Source organism: Megascapheus bottae, chromosome 7 (genome assembly GCF_031878675.1).
Source record: "Megascapheus bottae isolate mThoBot1 chromosome 7, mThoBot2.hap1, whole genome shotgun sequence".
Taxonomy (NCBI): Eukaryota; Metazoa; Chordata; class Mammalia; order Rodentia; family Geomyidae; genus Megascapheus; species Megascapheus bottae.
Window position 1 is genome coordinate 59,754,716 of NC_143515.1, and position 17,535 is coordinate 59,772,250.

A 17,535-nucleotide genomic window follows, 5' to 3' on the forward strand; every position below is an offset into this window, starting at 1 on the left:
CAGCAAAAGTGTGGAAGTCGAGTTGTGGCTCAAATGGTAGAGCTTCAGCCTAAAGTGAAAAAGTGAAGCAAGAGCAATAGGCTCTGAGATCAAGCAACAGTACCAACACACACACACACACACACACACACACACACACACACACACACACACACACAAATAAATTAAAAAATAAACAACTTTAGAGTCAAGATCTTCACTAGTTATTCACTTTGAGTTGGTTATTTGAATTCCCTATTCATCTGTGAGAGTTGTAGATTACATGAAGAAAGGATTAATTAATATTAATGGTTTATTTCAATTAAATGGTAACAGAGTTCTTCATGTCATTCCACATGTGTAGCCCCGAGACTTAGTTGTCAGGGTTTTGAGATGTTTGTGGTACTTTTACATGGAGAAATGTTCAACAAAGACACCCTACCTTGCTTCATCCCCTTTCTTTCTTTGCTCTTATAAAATTTAGGTACAGGGAAAAAAAAAATCTTCCCTCTGGCCTAGTTAAGTACTCTAAGTACCTAATAACACGGCATCTGTTCTCAAGGTTGTAAATATTGCATTTCTGAATTGGGTGATGTTTACTAAAAAAGTAATTCTAATCTGCCCCTGAGATTTTTATCTTCTTAAGGGTATATTATTTGTTTGGAATTTATAGAACAGTTGTAAAGAAGAATCCGTTGTGTGCTCTACAAAACTCTTTTCCTATTTCTACTTCCACTGCCTTGTCTTTCCTGTACCCGCTGGTTTTTTGATCTTCTGTTGTAGGAGTTTTAGTCCTCCGTCACTTCTCGGTGTCATAAACCATGTCATCAGACTTAATTTGTCTTTATTCATCTCATTTTGATTTCCTAAACTAGATTCTTCAGTAGATTTTTCTAGAGTTCTGTTACAATTTTTTTCCCTTTTATGTCCTGGGATTACAGCATTCTCTGTTTTCACATAGGGCAGTTTTGCCTTTTGGCTCTTTTGTCCTTAAAGAAGTTCAGAGGCCCTGAGCTGATGAAAAGACTCCCAAGCTTTGGGGCTCTTGAGTCTGGTGTTACATGCGCTGGAATTTTAGCTCAGCAAGTATTTACAGGTGTTTGCTATGAGCCAGGTCCTGTGCATATCCCTGGCATAGACACTTAGACAAGATCTGTTGTTTTCATTCTCTTATAAGAAATGAAGCCATTGGTGTAGACAACTCTGTGTCACTAGGCTGTGTGGTTCAGGTTAAGGTAATTTATAGATTGTAGGGTTTGTAAATAAGAAGTTGTTTGTGAGTGATGTCACCGAATGTCTGCTTCGTGGCGAGGCTCCAGACGAGGGAGGATTTCACTCGTGTCAGACTTGAGGGTGATGTTTAGAGCTGGGAGAATCCAGGTATTAGATTTCTTGTCTAGCATTTTCCCATCCCAGTTGACTTTTAAAGTGTTTTCTTGTTCCAAATACTTTGACTGAGGTGTGAGTCCTGGTTTCACAGAAAAAATCTGCAAGTAGTTCACCCATAGGGATGTATTTTTGGATAGTACTTATTACAGAATGTTGCGGTTTAACTCACTGACCGTCCGTCAGCTACCTCCGGGGTACTGAGGACTCATTTGTGTTTCATGGAACATAAAAGAAGTATCTAATTTGACCTTATTTCTATCCTCAAAGATTTGGGGGACTGAACTGAATTTATGAAAAAAAATTAACCAAGCTTTTGCTTTTCTTTCTGTTTTTCTTTGCTCTTGTGGCCTGTAGCTTCCATTAAAAATAACTTGAGCCAGGTGTGGTTTTGTACACTTGTGATCCCAGTATTTGGAAGGCTGAAAGAAAAGGATTGTAAGTTCCAGACTTGCTGGGCTAGGTGATGAGATGCTGTCTCAAAAAAAAAAAAAACACAAAAAACAATCAAATCAGAACAAAACAAAACAAAAAAAGCAGCAGCAACAACAACAAAAACCCCCTCAAAACCTTCATTTTGATTGGCTGAGCATGGTGGTATGCCTCAGCTCATTAGGAAACTGAGGCAGGAAGATGACTTGAGTCCAGAAGTATGAGGCCAGCCCAGGGAGCACAGGTCTTATCTCAAATATATCTATATCTATATCTAGATATGTCTACTTTTATTAGACAAATATTTATGTGTTTGCAAAGTAAGTTTCAGCTCAACATGGGCATGCTCCCTGTGCGGCGAGAATTGAGAAGACCAATTATCCAGTGTACTTTAGTGTGGTAATTCCTCATCCTGCCAGTTTTGCCCCCAACATTTCAGTTATTGAAAACAATCCTTAGTTTCTCCTTCCCTTCTTCCCTTCCTCTTTTCTTTTCCTTCCAGTGTTAATAGTTAGCTTTTCAATTGAGAAAATAAAGCTAGTGTTTTTGGAATGTGCCCTCCAGATGTAAAGTGAAGTTTTTAGTGTTTTACTGTGTGAATTCTAAAACTTCACCCTGCTTGCTTTTCCAAATGTAAGCCTGACTTTAACACATCTAGGGACAATAAAGCCAGATAATCAAGACTGAAAAATAAATTTAGGCTTTTTTTTTCTTTGCCCTCTGTCAAATGAAGTGTATTTGATAGAAAAGGAAATGACCTGGTTACTATGCAAACAGTAACTATCATTTTTTTTTTTTTTTTGCCAGTCCTGGGCTTGAGCTCAGGGCCTGAGCACTGGTCCTTGGACTTTCTCAAGACTAGAGGTCTACCACTTGAGCCTCAGCACCACTTCTGGCTTTTATCTATGTATGTGGTACCGAGGAATCGAACCCGGGTCTTCATGCATGCTAGGCCAAACTCCCGGCCCAGTAACTATCATTTTTATTGCAGATATTGGAGCCTATCTTATTGGATAATCTGTGTCAAAAGTGTGAATAAATTGTGTACTTGAATATGGAAAAAGGCTATGAAAGTAGTTATCTGTAGGTTTTTCCTGTAAAACTAACCTTTTTCATCTAAGGTAATAATTATGTCCTCAGTACAGTGGAGAGTGTCAAAGGATCTTGACTAGACATTTTGTTGTTGCCAAAACAAGATGGCCTGCAGAATGGGATCTGGGAGGGACCGGGTGTGGGATGGTGATGGAGGAGTGGCGGAGTTTACAGGCTCCTACCTTGGGCAAGTGTGATAGTAAGATCGCCAAGTCAAGTGTGATAGTTTGCCAGGAGTACTCGGAACGTTCCATCAAGGATTAAACCTTGGCATTTCTCGGCTTTGTGTTGTATGGACTTTGTAACACTGCTAAAATGTATCAAGGGCCCTAGATATCTTTAAGTATGTCATATTGATTAATATTTACTGTGTTAGAAATTGAAACTGCTTACTTTAAAAGTATTAATTCATAGGTAGGGGCTGGTGGCTCATGCCCGTAATTCTAGCTACTCAGGAGGTTGAGATCTGAGGATCACAGTTTGAAGCCAGCCTGCGCAGAGAAGTCTGTGATTCACTTTTCTCAAATTTATCACCAGAAAAGCTGTCTATGAAGCTATGGCTCATGCAATAGCACGCTGACCTTGAGCACAAAAGCTCAGGGACCAACTCCCAGGCCCTGAGTTCAAGCCTCAAAACTGGCATATGTGCCAGAAAAATTACCCCAAATAAAGCCATTGATCATTATATAAACAGTAAATTTTTATCAGAATGACTCTAAAGATACAGATGAGAAAAATGCTATTGCTGGGCAGTTTTTTGGTCAGTCTTTGTTGATGTCTGGCGTAATTGAAGGAAACTACATTCCTATATCTGTTTCTGCATTTAATCTGTCGTTTGGAGTATTTCATCAGAAGTTGAAAGACTGGCAGTGAAGAAACAAGTAATGTCTTAGTAGTATTAAGAACATAACTGTGAGCTTCTGGGCCCCTGAGAGGCGTTCAGGAATCTTCCAGAGTGTTCCTAGACCACTCTTGGAGAACTCTTGGATGAACATATACATTTCTTGAGGACAGAGACTGCCACCTTGGTTTCCTTTCTTCTGCTTCTTAGGGCCTTCATACAGTCTCCAGTACATTGACTCCCTCAATGTGTTTATTCGTTTAACTTTCCCCCATAAAGTTCCAGGGAAAGGAAGTGTATGGTGAATGAGGCAGCAACTTCCTTTTCAGATGCCGTCCTTCCATTCGTCATGTTTCAAGAATCCCTCTAAAGCCATTGACTCAGCTGCCGCAGAGGTGCCACCGGACTCTTTCACTGGGCCTGGTGACATTGTAGTCTGGTTATAAATCAAGATAAGTAGTTCAGGAAAAGAATATTATCTTTTCAGTCCAGTGAATTCTAGGAAGTCTTAGAGGTTGCTGGGAGAAAGCAGTTAGAATTGTTTCCTAGAAACGGAGGTAGACAATCTTTGCAGATATTTTTTTGGATGCTCAGCTGGCAAATAGGATCTACTCTTGCTTCCCATGAAGTGCCAGGTATCTTCCAGTATTTATTTTCTTCATGACAGCAATGGCAGGTTCCTAGAGAGGGATTAGCTCCCCAGAGTACTAGCATTTTTACTTCCCAAGTGTGAATTTTTAAATTCACTCTCCAACATGATGGCTGAATTGTACAGACTTGGCTGAAAATACACATACTGCTACTATTGAATTTTCAGACTTTGCACAAAATTCAGGTAAAACAAAACAAAACAAAAGCTGTGGCTCAAGTGTTAGAGCCTTAGCTTCAAGCAAAAAGGTCAGGGACATGGGTCAGGCCCTGATTTCAAGCCCCAACACAGGTGTAAAAAAATAACATGACAAATATTGTCTAAAATGAAGTATGTACAGCTGATAAGCTTTACATTGGAACTAATCTTTCAGTTACATCGGGAAGAGCTTCATAACTGACAAAATTGTGGCTTCTGCATTTGACTTGCACATGAGTAAAAACGAAAACATTAAACATGAGCATGATTGTGTCTGCTTTCTCTGAATGAGTAGTTATGGTGTTTTCTAACGGCTTGCCTCAGGCATATGTCATCATGGTACATTCTCACTAATAGTCTTTGAACTTCTCTCTCTGTCCTTTTCTTCCTGGCTGTAAATTGCTGCCATTAGCGCTTCAGCATGGAAGGGATCTCACATGTCATTCAGAATGGCCTTCGCCACACCTTTGGAAATTCAGGTGGAGACAAACAGGTGCTGTGCTCTCCTTTTCCTCCTCATTCTCTGCCTTTCTATACTATGTGCATGTAAAGATCTACCTAAAACTGGCTCTTCTACTAACTTGCTAAGACTGTTGCTTAAAAGAGAGAAATGAACATTCAATGTCTTGATAACAGAATTTCCTTTTCCAAATTGGACAATAGACTAAACACATTCTTAAGACATGTTATTTCTCATGCCTGCTTTTAAAACAAACAGATATTAACATATTGACATAACAAATTGCATGTGCAGAAAGATCCGATGGTGAGAATAACTGAACGGGTATAATGCTATTATCATTCTACAAATCTACGAAATGAAGTCTCATTTTAGTGAGAAGAAAGAAAAATATTAGTATCTTTGAGACCAGAGTTTAGGTTACAAGTGTGTAGAAAATATCTTAGCTCCTTTAATTGAAATTCATATGGCTTTTAAGATGAAAGCAACTTTGTGTCTGACATCACTGACACAAAATTGTGTATTATATGACTACATAGTCCAGTGTAGCAATTTGGTTTTTAATTACATTTTTGTGTAATGGTTTAAAGAACAACAGAAATATGAACATATCTACAATATTAGGTCTGCTTGGAATTACCTTTCACTATTTGAAAATTATATTTCAAAAGAGATTTTAAAAATTAGATTTCCTAATTTGAGTCCTAAATGAAGATGAAGGACACATATTAATCTGAAGGCAGTTTATCAAGTCGGATATTTAGCGTGCTAATGGAAGGTTTTTGTGTGTTATTTAAGGGCACGCTGCTTAATAGAGCAGGTCAGCACTGATTCTTACAGCTCACAAGGAGGCTCCATAAAAAGAGGTTTTAATTTTAGTTTTGATTCTGTATCAGTCACCTCTCAATGCAAGATGTAAAAGTGACTTCCAGACAAGACTGACTTCCACATGGGAGCATGGCCCACAGTTCCTGACATCTTTCTACATGAGCTATGGGTAAAGGACCAGATATCATGTTTCTAGATCTGAGGGTTCATTACAAAGAAACATATTTGGTTCTACCAATGAGCCTTACTTTGAAGAAGTCTTCTAGAAAGATAGTGGAACATCAAGCTCCTTCAAGATTGAATAGCTGCTGCTGCTGCTACTTTTCTGGATCTAGAAGTGAAGTTATTATCAAGCATAATGCTTTATCCTTTTGTTTCCAGTGATCATTTGGATAAGATCACTCTGTGTGGGTTAGGAATAGAGCTCAAACTGAGGGCCTGGAGCTAGTGAGAAGAACTAAGAGAATCAAAATACAAACCATTAGCTTCCGCTGGAGTTTCTGGTGGAATAGTCAGAATAAGAGAAGATACACAATTCTTTTCAGTTCATGCCTTCATGGGATGGAGTTTCAGGACTTAACATACTTGAGAACCTTTATAGGCAGGGAACGAGGCAAGTTGTCTCAAGTTAAAGCAGGTTTTTTGGGGGATTCATTTCTCTCTTAGGCTATTCTCTCCTTTTGCTTTTCTTACCTCATTTAATATCTAAAAACATCTATAAATGCTTATACCATAATGTACAGTAATAACATGGTTCTGAAATTTTCAGAGTTTCTTGGTTAGCAGAAGAATTAGTCATGTTATGTGTGTTGACAGTTATGCTCAATTAGGCTAAACGGCCTGGTAGCAGGGCTGTTTGGACGTTGAAAATTATTTCTGAGTTGTTAAGCTATGTTGTTAGATTAATTGCCTCTTTAAAATATATTGAAAACACACAAGAAAATATTAGGTAAGACATCACTTTCAAAATGAACATCTTGTGCACATTTCCCTTATACCTTTGATATAAAAATTTCAGTGATTGAAATGCAAACCAGTGGTCATTTATGTTGGCATACAGCTGGTATACAACAGAAAATGAGCTTTAGCTGAAAGAGTACGATGCTCTTATTCTAACCATGCTCCTGTTTTCACTACCAAAGTAGTCATGTTTCATGGTATAAAACAATGCCTTTTAGTAACTGTATCACAGGGATTTTTTTTCCTTGCAGGCAAATTGAATTTCTATTTAAATGACTTTTTGTTTTCACTTGGCAGTATTTGACCACAGTCATTCCTTATGAGAAAAAAAATGGACCACCATCTGTTGAAGATCTTCAGATCTTAACAAAAAGTGAGCAAAAACAACACCTATTACCTGATGTACTTTAGCTGGCTCTAAATGCCTGAGTTCGATTTCCTGAGTTTGTGTTGCTGTTATTGTTCTGTCAATGTAGGATGGTAGATGATGTACACCATCCTTTCTTTCGATGCCAGTGAGGCCTAAAATGGGTATCACATCAAATATACACTAATTCTAGTGCTGACTTGTAATTTCTCCCCTTATCTTACTTTTTGAAACATTTATGAGATAAATTCTTGGAAAAACCATAACTGGGCTCTTCATTTGTCAATTTTATTTGTTTGTCAATGAATAAAATGTTTGTTGACTGACGATCAGTAACTGCATAGAAGAGATTTATAGCAAACACTCTGCTTTCTTATGAATGGAGAACCCAAGGTAGCACATGTAAATAGAACATAAATTGATAGTGATGTCTTAAGACCTTGCATTTACCCAGAAGGCATTTGGTAAAGGTCTGCTCTATCTCTGTGCACTTAGGGTTTTTTAATACATAAAGCAAAGAAATCCACCTTTGAGAAATTTTTCTTTTAAACTAATGTGTGAAATTTAAATATACATTCTGTTCATTACATCTTAGGATAGCCTAAGCATGAGACTAGGATTTTGGTTTCATCCTTTTTTTTGGTGGGTCACGGGGTTTGAATTCTGGACCTAGGTGCTGTCCTTAAGCTCTTCATCTCAAGGCTACTGCCCCACCTCTGAGCCTGAGCACCACTTTGGTTTTTTAGTGATTAATTGGAGATAAGAGTCTCATGTTCTTTAGTGCTGGAGCTGGCCTTGGAGTTGGCCTTGAATCGCAATCCTCAGATCTCAGCTTCTTGAGAAGCTAGGATTACAGGCGTGAACCACCATGCCTGGCCCATCTTTCTTATTTTCAGAGCTGTCCATGGAAGTCATTTATCCTCTTTTTGGTCATGTTGAAAAACTATGTTAAAAATATTTGCTCAGGGGCCAGGAGTTTGGCCTAGTGGTTAAAGTGCTTGCCTAGCATGCATGAAGACCCAGGTTTGATTCCTTGGTACCACATCTAGAAAAAAAGCTGGAAGTGGTGCTGTGGCTCAAGCGGTAGAGCACTACCCTTGAGGAAAACCCAAGGACAGTGTTCAGGCCCTGAGTTCAGGACTGGCTAATATATATATATATATATATATATATATATATATATTTACTTATAGTAAATAAATTACTTTTGATTTAGGGTAAGTCATAGTCAGCCATGTTTTCCATATCTTTACAATAAAAGGATTGTATTTGTTAACCATTTGGATTTTTTCCAATTGAAAATATTTTTTCTTTTTTCTTTTTGCCAGTACTGGGCCTTGAACTCATGGACTGGGTATTGTTCTTGAGATTTTTCAAGGCTAGTGCTCCCCACTTGATTTATACCACTTCTGTTTATGTGGTACCAAGGAACTGAACCCAGGCTTCTTGCATGCTAATGTAGCATTCTACCACTAGGCCATGCTCCTGGGCCAGACTTATAGTCATAAATTCTATCCTTTTTTAATATTTATTTTTTATTTTTTTTATTGGTAAATGGGGCTTGAACTCTGGGCCTGCGCATTGTTGCTGAACTCTTCAGCTCAAGACTAACGCTTTTTTAGTGTGATTCTTACATGCAATTCTAAAACATGATTGAAAGCAGAAGTACCGTTAGGTAACAGTCCCTAACAAGAAAGAGATGTAAGTATTGCTTAGAAGCTCCAGATTCTCAAAGACCAATCAGTCATTGCAGTTCCATCACTGTTTGTAGGCTGATTCTAACAGTCATAGATTGACATAGTTGAGAACCTTTGCACATGTTTCGATGAGCGACTGTCCAAGTTAAGATGGTTATGATGACAATGTTGGGAAAGCAACACATGGAAGAACTTCCTTTTAAAAGTGAACAACAACAAAAGGTTATATTGTAAAAATATTTGGGGCCCACCTGAAGCCTTTATTAAAACCATATGTAAAATGTTGCCAAAAGAAAGCCTGTTAATGGCTGTGTAGCCTTTTTAATAGAAGTTATAAGAATTGGATTGGAGGTACAATAATAATAATAATGATAGTAAGGAGAGTTATCATGTTCATTAAGGTTAGTACTAACATGCCCTGGAGGAAGTCTAAATTGACAATCTTAGTTCAAATTTCTATCAACACAGTCTCAAAACATTTTATTGCTTGTATATGGCTATTTCTTTTAATCTCTGCCGTGAAATGTAAGATTGCCAGCTTGCTATAGGGGCACAGTGTTGCTTGACCAACGTGGACAGGCATGGATTTGCTCACCAAATACACAGAACAGGAGGAGGAGGAAGGAGGGGAAAGAAGATAAGAAAGAGGGACAGGGAGAAAAAGGAGAAGAGAATGGAGAGAGAATGGAAAGAGAGAGAGAGAGAGAGAGAGAGAGAGAGAGAGAGAGAGAGAGAGAGAGAGAGAGAGAGAGAGAGAGAGAGAGAGAGAGAGGGAGGGGGGGGGAGAGAGGGAGAGAGGGAGAGGAAAAAGAAGAGAAGGGATAGAGAAAAAAAAGAGTCAGTGGAGAGGGGAAAAAAGAGAAGGAAAGAGGCTCTCCCTGTTGAAGGACACATCCAGGGAGAAGTAGGTAAGCATGACAGATGCTGGGTGTCAGGAAAATCCCTTCTTTAGACTTTCCTTACAGATTTCTAAGAAATCTGGCAGGCGTGTGCCTTAGAGCATACAGCTGGCTCTCCATTTATCCAAGCGGGTCTCCCATTTGTGATTGGCAGCATTAAGATCCTCCAGATCCACAGAGTTCACTGGTGTCCATAGGATAGTAACTCACAGTCTTCACCGTAACAAAACGGAGGCCCCATGGAAACAGCCTGCTTCCTCCGTCCTGTCGTCAGGGCTCAGGCATGACCCAGAAGTCACTCTCAGGACTTACTCGACTTAACTTGAGTCTAATTACTCTATTTCCTAAGCTAGAAAATAATCTTTCATATGTCTGAATCAGTGGGCCTATCATTAGTACTACCTTATTTGAAATGAAATACTACTTCTCACCTGAATTTTGAATTGCTGCCTTTTGCCTTGTTCTCCTTCCTTTGTAGTTCTTCGGGCTATGAAGGAGGACAGTGAAAAAGTTCCAAGCTTATTGACTGACTACATACTGAAAGGTAAGTTTTAGAATGCTATGTGGGCAGTGGCTGGGAAGTATTGATTACTCAGTAAATATCTTGCTAACAGATTAGGAAGTACCTTATGAATGCATAGTTTTATTAATCTTAATGAACAGAATGGAGACAGGCAAGTGACTGACATAGGCTACCAACATGTGGCTGTATGAAATTTAGCTTTCACTGGAGTTCCTGGATTGGAAATAATGTCCATAGCTGAGTTCTATACACTGAGCCAGGCAGTAGTGGAGAATTAATCAGACATTGCTGTGCTCTGTGCATAGCAGGTATGGACGGGAGGCTTGAGAAGGGCGGTGGGCTGTGATCTTGGACAGTAGAAAACAAAGGGTAGTGAGGACGGATGAGGGACAAAACAGTGAAAGCAGTTCACAGTACTAGTGAACACGAAATGGGCTGTGTAGTGGGCAAAGGAGTGGGAACATGGAAAGAACGACTGGCTAACCGGGGACAGTGAAGACAACCACATGGCCCAGCAGCAGGATAAAGGTCACACCAGGTGGGCATACAGATAAAAAGAGCCAAAGTGTGGATGGTAAAGTGGGGATTGAAGAACTTAGTTTTCTCCCAAACTAATACTGACTAGCGAATGTGGAAAAAACATCAGTTATCCATGGAGAAGATATGGAAGCATCAACAAAATGCATCTTCCGAGTTTGACTGGATTTGTTGAGAAGTCCTTTCCCAGTTATATTTTCTCTCTGTGGGTTTCTTTTCTTTTCTTTTCTATTGGTTAGCTGAACATAGGACTTCAGGGGCTTTCTGTGTTTCGTGGCAGGGTGGGGGGGGTGGGGGAGGTTGGCTTTGCTTTTTGTCAACCATGGCTCCATTAAAAGGGAAGGGGCTCAAAGTGTAAAAACAGGAACCAGCCATTAGTGAGGCGTTTACACAGGAATAAATCAAAACTGAATTAATTCCAGTTTTAAATACACCATTTTTCGGATAGATGGCCTTTTCTCCTTGTTATGAATTACTTAAAAAAATACCTGACATTCTTGTTTGCTTTTATGTTGTGCTAGCATTGGTATGAGAGAGCTGGATTGTTCAGAGGTTTGTTCTAGATGTTGAACAGGAATGAGAGGAACATAAAGAGCCATGTCTTGTCTTATGTTTGATTTACATGAGTCTCTAGGGTGCTGCCAGAAGGGCTAGAGCTAAGTTATCTTAGTATCTACGTGGAAGGATGGTATGACCAGGGAGCAGAGTGCTCTGGGGAAGTGAATTTTAATTTTGGACTTAGAAAATGTTGGGCTGTGACTGTGAGCCTCCCATATGCCTTAGTGAGGGGTGCCCATGTAATTGGGCTCTTAGTGCTCTGGCCACTGGTTTCCCTCTGCAAATTCAGTTCTTTCCATACTGTTCCTGCTTCTGGTGCGCTGCCTGCATGCATGCATTGTGCTTCTGTCTCTGCTCTGTGTTGTGTTTTGAACTTGGGTGGAAAAGAAGCTGTGACTCGGACTCCAGTGAGAAGGTGAAGTGGCCTCCAGTGCCCTGAGACAGGCCAGGTGCTGTGTGGCTAGAGCATCTTCTCACATCAGCTTCTTTGTCCCGCTGCCACTCTCCCTGTAGCTATAGTACCAAAAGTCGGCCTGGCTGCTGCAAGGCAGGGATCCTAGATAGGGATGGAAGTATATATAGTCTCACACCCTTCTTTGCCTTCACCAGGGGGCTGTGCTGTTACAAGCATTACGATATAGAGCTGTTTGTTACAGGCTCATATCTTTAAGAGTTACCCTAAAGAGACATGGACTTTTGGTGTCTCATTTCTGGGGAATTCTAGTTAATGTGTCTTGAGAGAACTTATTGCTGAGCATATCTTCTTAAAACCTTTTGCATTAACATTGTTCTTGTCACATAATTTATATACAAATTAGGTGTATATAACATGTGTATACTTTATTTGGTATAAATGAATGTTTTCTGGGTATGTCTTAAAACTCATAAACATGTTTTTGCTATTGTAGATCCTTATGGTAACGTTCACTTCTCATCACATAATTTATATGTATATAATTTATATGTATATAAATTATATAAGGTGTATATAAAATGTGTGTCATTTGGTGTAAATTTATGCAGGTGATACATTTCTACTTTAAAGGTTTCTTCTTCTTCTTCTTCTTCTAGTTCTGTGTCCTACATAGAGCCAGCCACGTGGCTTCAGGAGCAGCTTTACTTTTTATGAACTACAAGCTCAATTTCCTACAGCACTGTTCTGAAAACTTGCTACATAATCTTCCTGCTATTGGAAACCCAACACACTTGAACTCAGGTTTGGGATTCAGTATTAACAGATGAAGACTTCACTAATTCTTTATATAGAATCAAGAGTACTGTGGCACACTTCTTAATTCTAGAGGTGGATTTTGGGAAACTCGCTCTTTAACAAACTTCTCTACATTGTTCCAGTAGAGTATTAATTGTGCAGTTATATTTTTTTGTTAACTGACAGTATACTCCGTTTGAGCTTTTATGGTTTTCTACATCTAACCTGCACTGAAGAGCTAAAGCACTGGGAGATTTTATACTACAGCTCTCCTTCGGTGATGGCAAGAAACAACGTGTATTTTTATGAGAATTGTCAGTATACGTATTACCTACCAGTGTTGTCCAGAGACTGAAACCTAAAAACTTGGGCTGTTTTGAAGCTGCAATGCCCCGACATGCATCCCTCCTGCTCTGATGAATCGGAAAGTCTGAGGCCTGGTGTTATGGTGTGCTGTTTTGTGTTCACACTCTTAGCCATTTTGGTCGTCACTTTAGACTCTCGTTACCTTCTGAAGTGTAAATATGTGTTCCCTGGCCTGTGAGGATGTGGGCCTTGAATGGAGTTGTGAAGAAACTGTTAATAACTGGTGTTAATTCACACCCATATGCTTTCTTAGTGTGTAATCCTAGAAACAATAACTCATGGATGCTACACTCTTCATGAATACTTTTGCCAGATCCAATCAAGTTGATGACACTTAATAAACGTAAAACTAATGTATGCTGAAGAGCCTTGTGTTTTTGTTGCATTTTGTTTTCCTCTTGCAGAGCTAGGCTTTTATTTATTTCTGTACAGTCTGCTGCTACAGTGTGGGAGCTGATCTCTAGGTCATGTCAGGCTACTGTGGAAGGTGATAGCTCTGAGTCCAGAGCTGTGGCAGCCCCTTCTCTGATGTAAGAGTCTTCATGGGCCCTGCTAGCAGGGGGCCTTTACATTTTTGCTTCAGCATCTGGGAGCTCACTGCCCGCTCTCCTTCCCCTTCTCCGTACTGGGTTTTCAGTGTGTTCTCCAGGGGAATGTAGAACTTGGGATCATTTCCTTGTTTTGTTAATGTCTTCTTTCATAATGATATATGGAATTTATTTGCCATTTCCTCTCAGAGTGATGTGGTATACTGACAGCAATGTTAATTTACTTTGAAGTTCTAAAGATGATACCTTGAAATGCTAAAGAAGTGTAGCTTTATAGGACATAATATAACGACATCCTGGGGGAACTGTTTCTTCAACTGATTGGGTCTGTTTATAGCAGTTGAGGCTTCTAAATCATATGAAAGTTATAACTACTTTTCCTTATCAGTTCTCAGAGTCTCAATTAATTGTGTAATTTGGTTTGGGCGGTTTCCCAGACAGTCCTCCCTGTGCCTCTTGAGGTAGTTTTGATGCAGGTCAAAACCGCTCGTATGGAAATCCAACTTTCGGAGCATCAACATGATGGGACAAGTAGAGAATTGTATACCTGACCTTATGTGATAGGTCAGAAAAAGCAAGCACACCAACAAAACTGTATAAATTACCATCAGACCATGATGTATGATTTGTATTTGGGTCTGATCTTATTCATTATGTATAGGCAAATAGTTCCAAACTATAAGAAATCCAGTATCGAGGGATGGGAACATGGTTTGGTGGTAGAGTGGTAGACTGTTTGCCTAGCATATTTGCCTAGCATGTATGATGTCCTAGGTTCCATTCCTCAGTATAGCATATATACAGAAAAAAGCTGAAAGTGGTGCTGTGGCTCAAGGGCAGAGTACGCCTTGAGCAAAAGCAGCTTATGAGTGACAGGAAAAAGACTGTATCTCGGAAACACTTTGGATCCCAAGTGTTTTGGGTAAGGGCTGATCAGCCTGTGATGACTGCACTTCTGACAGGTGGTGGCAGCAGGCAGCTATGTGGGCTCCCTGGACCAGCTTCCTGTGCAGTGTAATCTGGTACTTTTGCCCAGATTCCTTGGAGAAGGGCCACCTGTTGAGATAAACATGGGACTTCTTTGTCTTGCCAGAGGTGCACTGGCCTGACCTTGAAAGGATCATTCATCTTTCTGATCCCAAATAAGTCTCCTTGTTTTAAGCTAAGAGTGTTTATTTGCTGCTGAGAACTGAGTTGCAAACTACCCCTTACAGCTTTCCTTTTTAAAGAAAACAAAAGCAAACCAGAACTATGGTGCACTCCAAGTGCCATATATCTATTTTATTCTTCAGGAAATTATATTTGTTTTTCTTTTACAAGAGCACAACAGGAACCAAAGTAAAAGAGTAATAGATACAGCACTCAGGATAAATCATATCTTTAAAATAATAATAAAAAATTTACACCTTGTCCTATATCCTGTTAGTATTTTTGTATGGCCGTGATTGTAAAAACAAAAAGCAAGCATTTACATTTATTTTTGATAGAGACTTTTTATGCCAGGAATGGATTAATTGTCAACAAAATTTTATACTAACCAGGCTGATGTAAATCTATTTTGGTAACATCATATCATTAACAAATTTATTTTGGAAATAGATAAAAAATATTGCCCCTTGATAATAAATCTTTTTTTCTTTGATGCAAACAGCTAGAACACCTTTTTCTTTTTCCTTTTGATATTCTAAGACAAAAAATGGTTAATCTTCAGATTAATAAATTAGGTCATTATAATAATAAATTAATTTTTTTTAAAGTTCAGCAACCTCTGTCCAAGTATTTACAACAATACTTGAAAGTTCCTTTACAAAACAGAACACATTTTCTTTTCACATTAAGCATACTGGGTATCTGTGTCTTTCACAACAAGCATTTTTAAAAGAAAAAAAAATCAATGCACAAATGGGTCATTAGTATAAAAGTGCTAAGAGCTGTTTGAAAAGTTAACACTATAGTATACAGTCAGTTATATCTGAGGCAAACTACAACAAACTTCCAGCTTATTGTGGACAATATTCCAGTAGTTGTTTCAAACAGTTGTTTGAAAAAAAAAATCCAGGAGCTGATTGGTGATGCAGATAAAAATTGCCATCAGTGTCTCTGGCCGGTAAGCAAATTGAAAACCAACTGAAAGCAAATCCAAATAAGGAAGATATTAAAGAATATCTTCTCCATAGCAGGTGTGATACTGGCTGCTTGAGATACACACACACACACACACACACACACACACACACACACACACACACACACACCTGTGCATTCATGCAAACCTTTTTCTTTCCAATTAAACTACAGGTAGAATGAAATTCTGTGTTATTCAAAAAATCTGTTAAGTGATCAAAAGCACTGGTATGGAATGCCTGTTTATCTGCCTTTGTTCTTGTTAAAATCTCATAAAAATACATTCAACAGGAAAACATAAATTGTATGTGTATAAATATATATGTATATATATTATATACACATGCACACAAATACTTTTGTTCTTTGAAGCATAAGATAGTTACATAAATATTCCTATAATTGCTAAAGTTTAAAGAGGCATAATTTTTTTTGAGTTTCAACAAAGGTGCTTGAATAATATACAATTAAATGAAGTAGTTTCTATTTTGTAGAATCAGTATATAATAAGGAAAAAAGAAATCCCCAGTCTTTTTTTTTTTTTAACCTAGAGCTTCAACACAAAACTATGAACAACCAACAACATAACAGAACAAAGCAACGAGAAACAATGAATACAGCCCTGGAAATGCCTGGTGGCCTCCATTCTCCCTTCTTCCTGCCACTCTGTAAGAAAAGCTCCAGTGCTCACATCAAGAAATGGCTTAGCTCTTGTTCATTTGCTGTCTCCGCTAGGAACTGGTTGATTGGCTTGGAAGAAAAAAAGCAGCAAAAAGTATAACTGTATAGATCCTTAATAACCCGCGTTAGAGAAATGTGGCTATCGCATTTCCCTGGCTTCCTCACTGCCTGTGCAGTTGTTTAACTGTATAGAAAAACTGTGGCTTTAAGACCTGGGATGGCTATCAAAGTTCTGGTGGTTCTAAGGTGGTTTACAGCAGCTGGATTGCAAGGCCTTTTTTTTTGTTGTTTTTTTTTTGTTTTGTTTTTTGGGTTTTTTTGTTTTTTTGTTTTTTGTTTTTGCTTCCTGCTCATTCAGGCCCAAGATTTGCAGCAACCAGTGCAGTCTTCAGAGCAACAGGAAAAAAAAAATATCCTCTGGGCCATGAACTGCTTTTATTTTACTGGATTTCTCCCCGAGCCAAGCTGACCAATTTTTCTTCCCAATACCACCCTCCCACCCATTTTTCCCAACCAAACTCACTGTCCCCACCCCCAAATATCTCTACAGCTATTTTACAAGCAAGTATACCTTAGCAACTTTAAAAACTTTGGTTCTAAGAAAACACTTGGTCAGTTATCTTGAGGAAAATTTGGGAATGCTTGTTCTGCACATTGCTGTAGACAGAGCCCATCCCAGTAAATTCTTAGCGCTGCATATCAAGTCACAATCCAATACAATCCACTAAGCAAGTGCACAAATTCTAGTTTACGTTTAAGAGCAGATTTCATCGTTTTCTGTCGTTTATAGCCTCTTCCTGTTGCCTGCCTTCACACTGTCTGGTAGAAATTGTCTGCCTGTAGATGGTTCTGTTTTTGCATGCTGTAGAAGCCACTGAATCTCGCATCTGGTTCAGCAATTCTTAGCATTCTCTGGGAACCATCCACCTGGACTCGGGTCCCCTTCTTGCACTCCACAGATACCAGCTGATTATTCAAGGAAGAAGGCTATTTAGTGGGAGGGGTGAAGAAAGGACAAAGAATTAGATGCCTTACATAACTCAAATAAGCTAATAGCCAGGACCTAATTCAGGTGAGGCAACAGTAACACAATATGTTGATGGTCAGAATATTTGAAGGGTCCTAGACTTAAAAATAGGTATGCAATACAATATTTTTCCAACAGGAAGCTGGAGGCAAGATATCCATGGTGATAAGAAT

General features: G+C 38.9%; 2 protein-coding genes across 6 annotated transcripts in view; one reads left to right on the forward strand and one right to left on the reverse strand.

Moving 5' to 3' along the window:
- Positions 1 to 13,398, forward strand: part of Fez2 (fasciculation and elongation protein zeta 2) — a 39,133-nt gene extending 25,735 nt beyond the window's left edge. The window contains exons 6-9 of one of the 2 annotated variants that reach the window (XM_090337157.1): positions 4,990 to 5,070; positions 7,123 to 7,198; positions 10,267 to 10,332; positions 12,478 to 13,398. In XM_090337157.1, coding sequence (XP_090193283.1) covers positions 4,990 to 5,070; positions 7,123 to 7,198; positions 10,267 to 10,332; positions 12,478 to 12,494 — 240 coding nt within the window. In that variant the 3' untranslated portion in view covers positions 12,495 to 13,398. The remainder of the gene's footprint in view (positions 1 to 4,989; positions 5,071 to 7,122; positions 7,199 to 10,266; positions 10,333 to 12,477) is intronic. The other variant, XM_090337158.1, reaches the window with a different exon arrangement.
- A 1,382-nt stretch (positions 13,399 to 14,780) lies between these two features.
- The window catches only part of Crim1 (cysteine rich transmembrane BMP regulator 1), a 177,847-nt gene continuing 175,092 nt past the window's right edge, over positions 14,781 to 17,535 (reverse strand). For all 4 annotated transcript variants that reach the window (XM_090337161.1, XM_090337159.1, XM_090337160.1 and 1 more), the window contains one exon: positions 14,781 to 17,322. In XM_090337161.1, the coding sequence (XP_090193287.1) occupies positions 17,146 to 17,322 (177 nt within the window). In that variant the 3' untranslated portion in view covers positions 14,781 to 17,145. The remainder of the gene's footprint in view (positions 17,323 to 17,535) is intronic.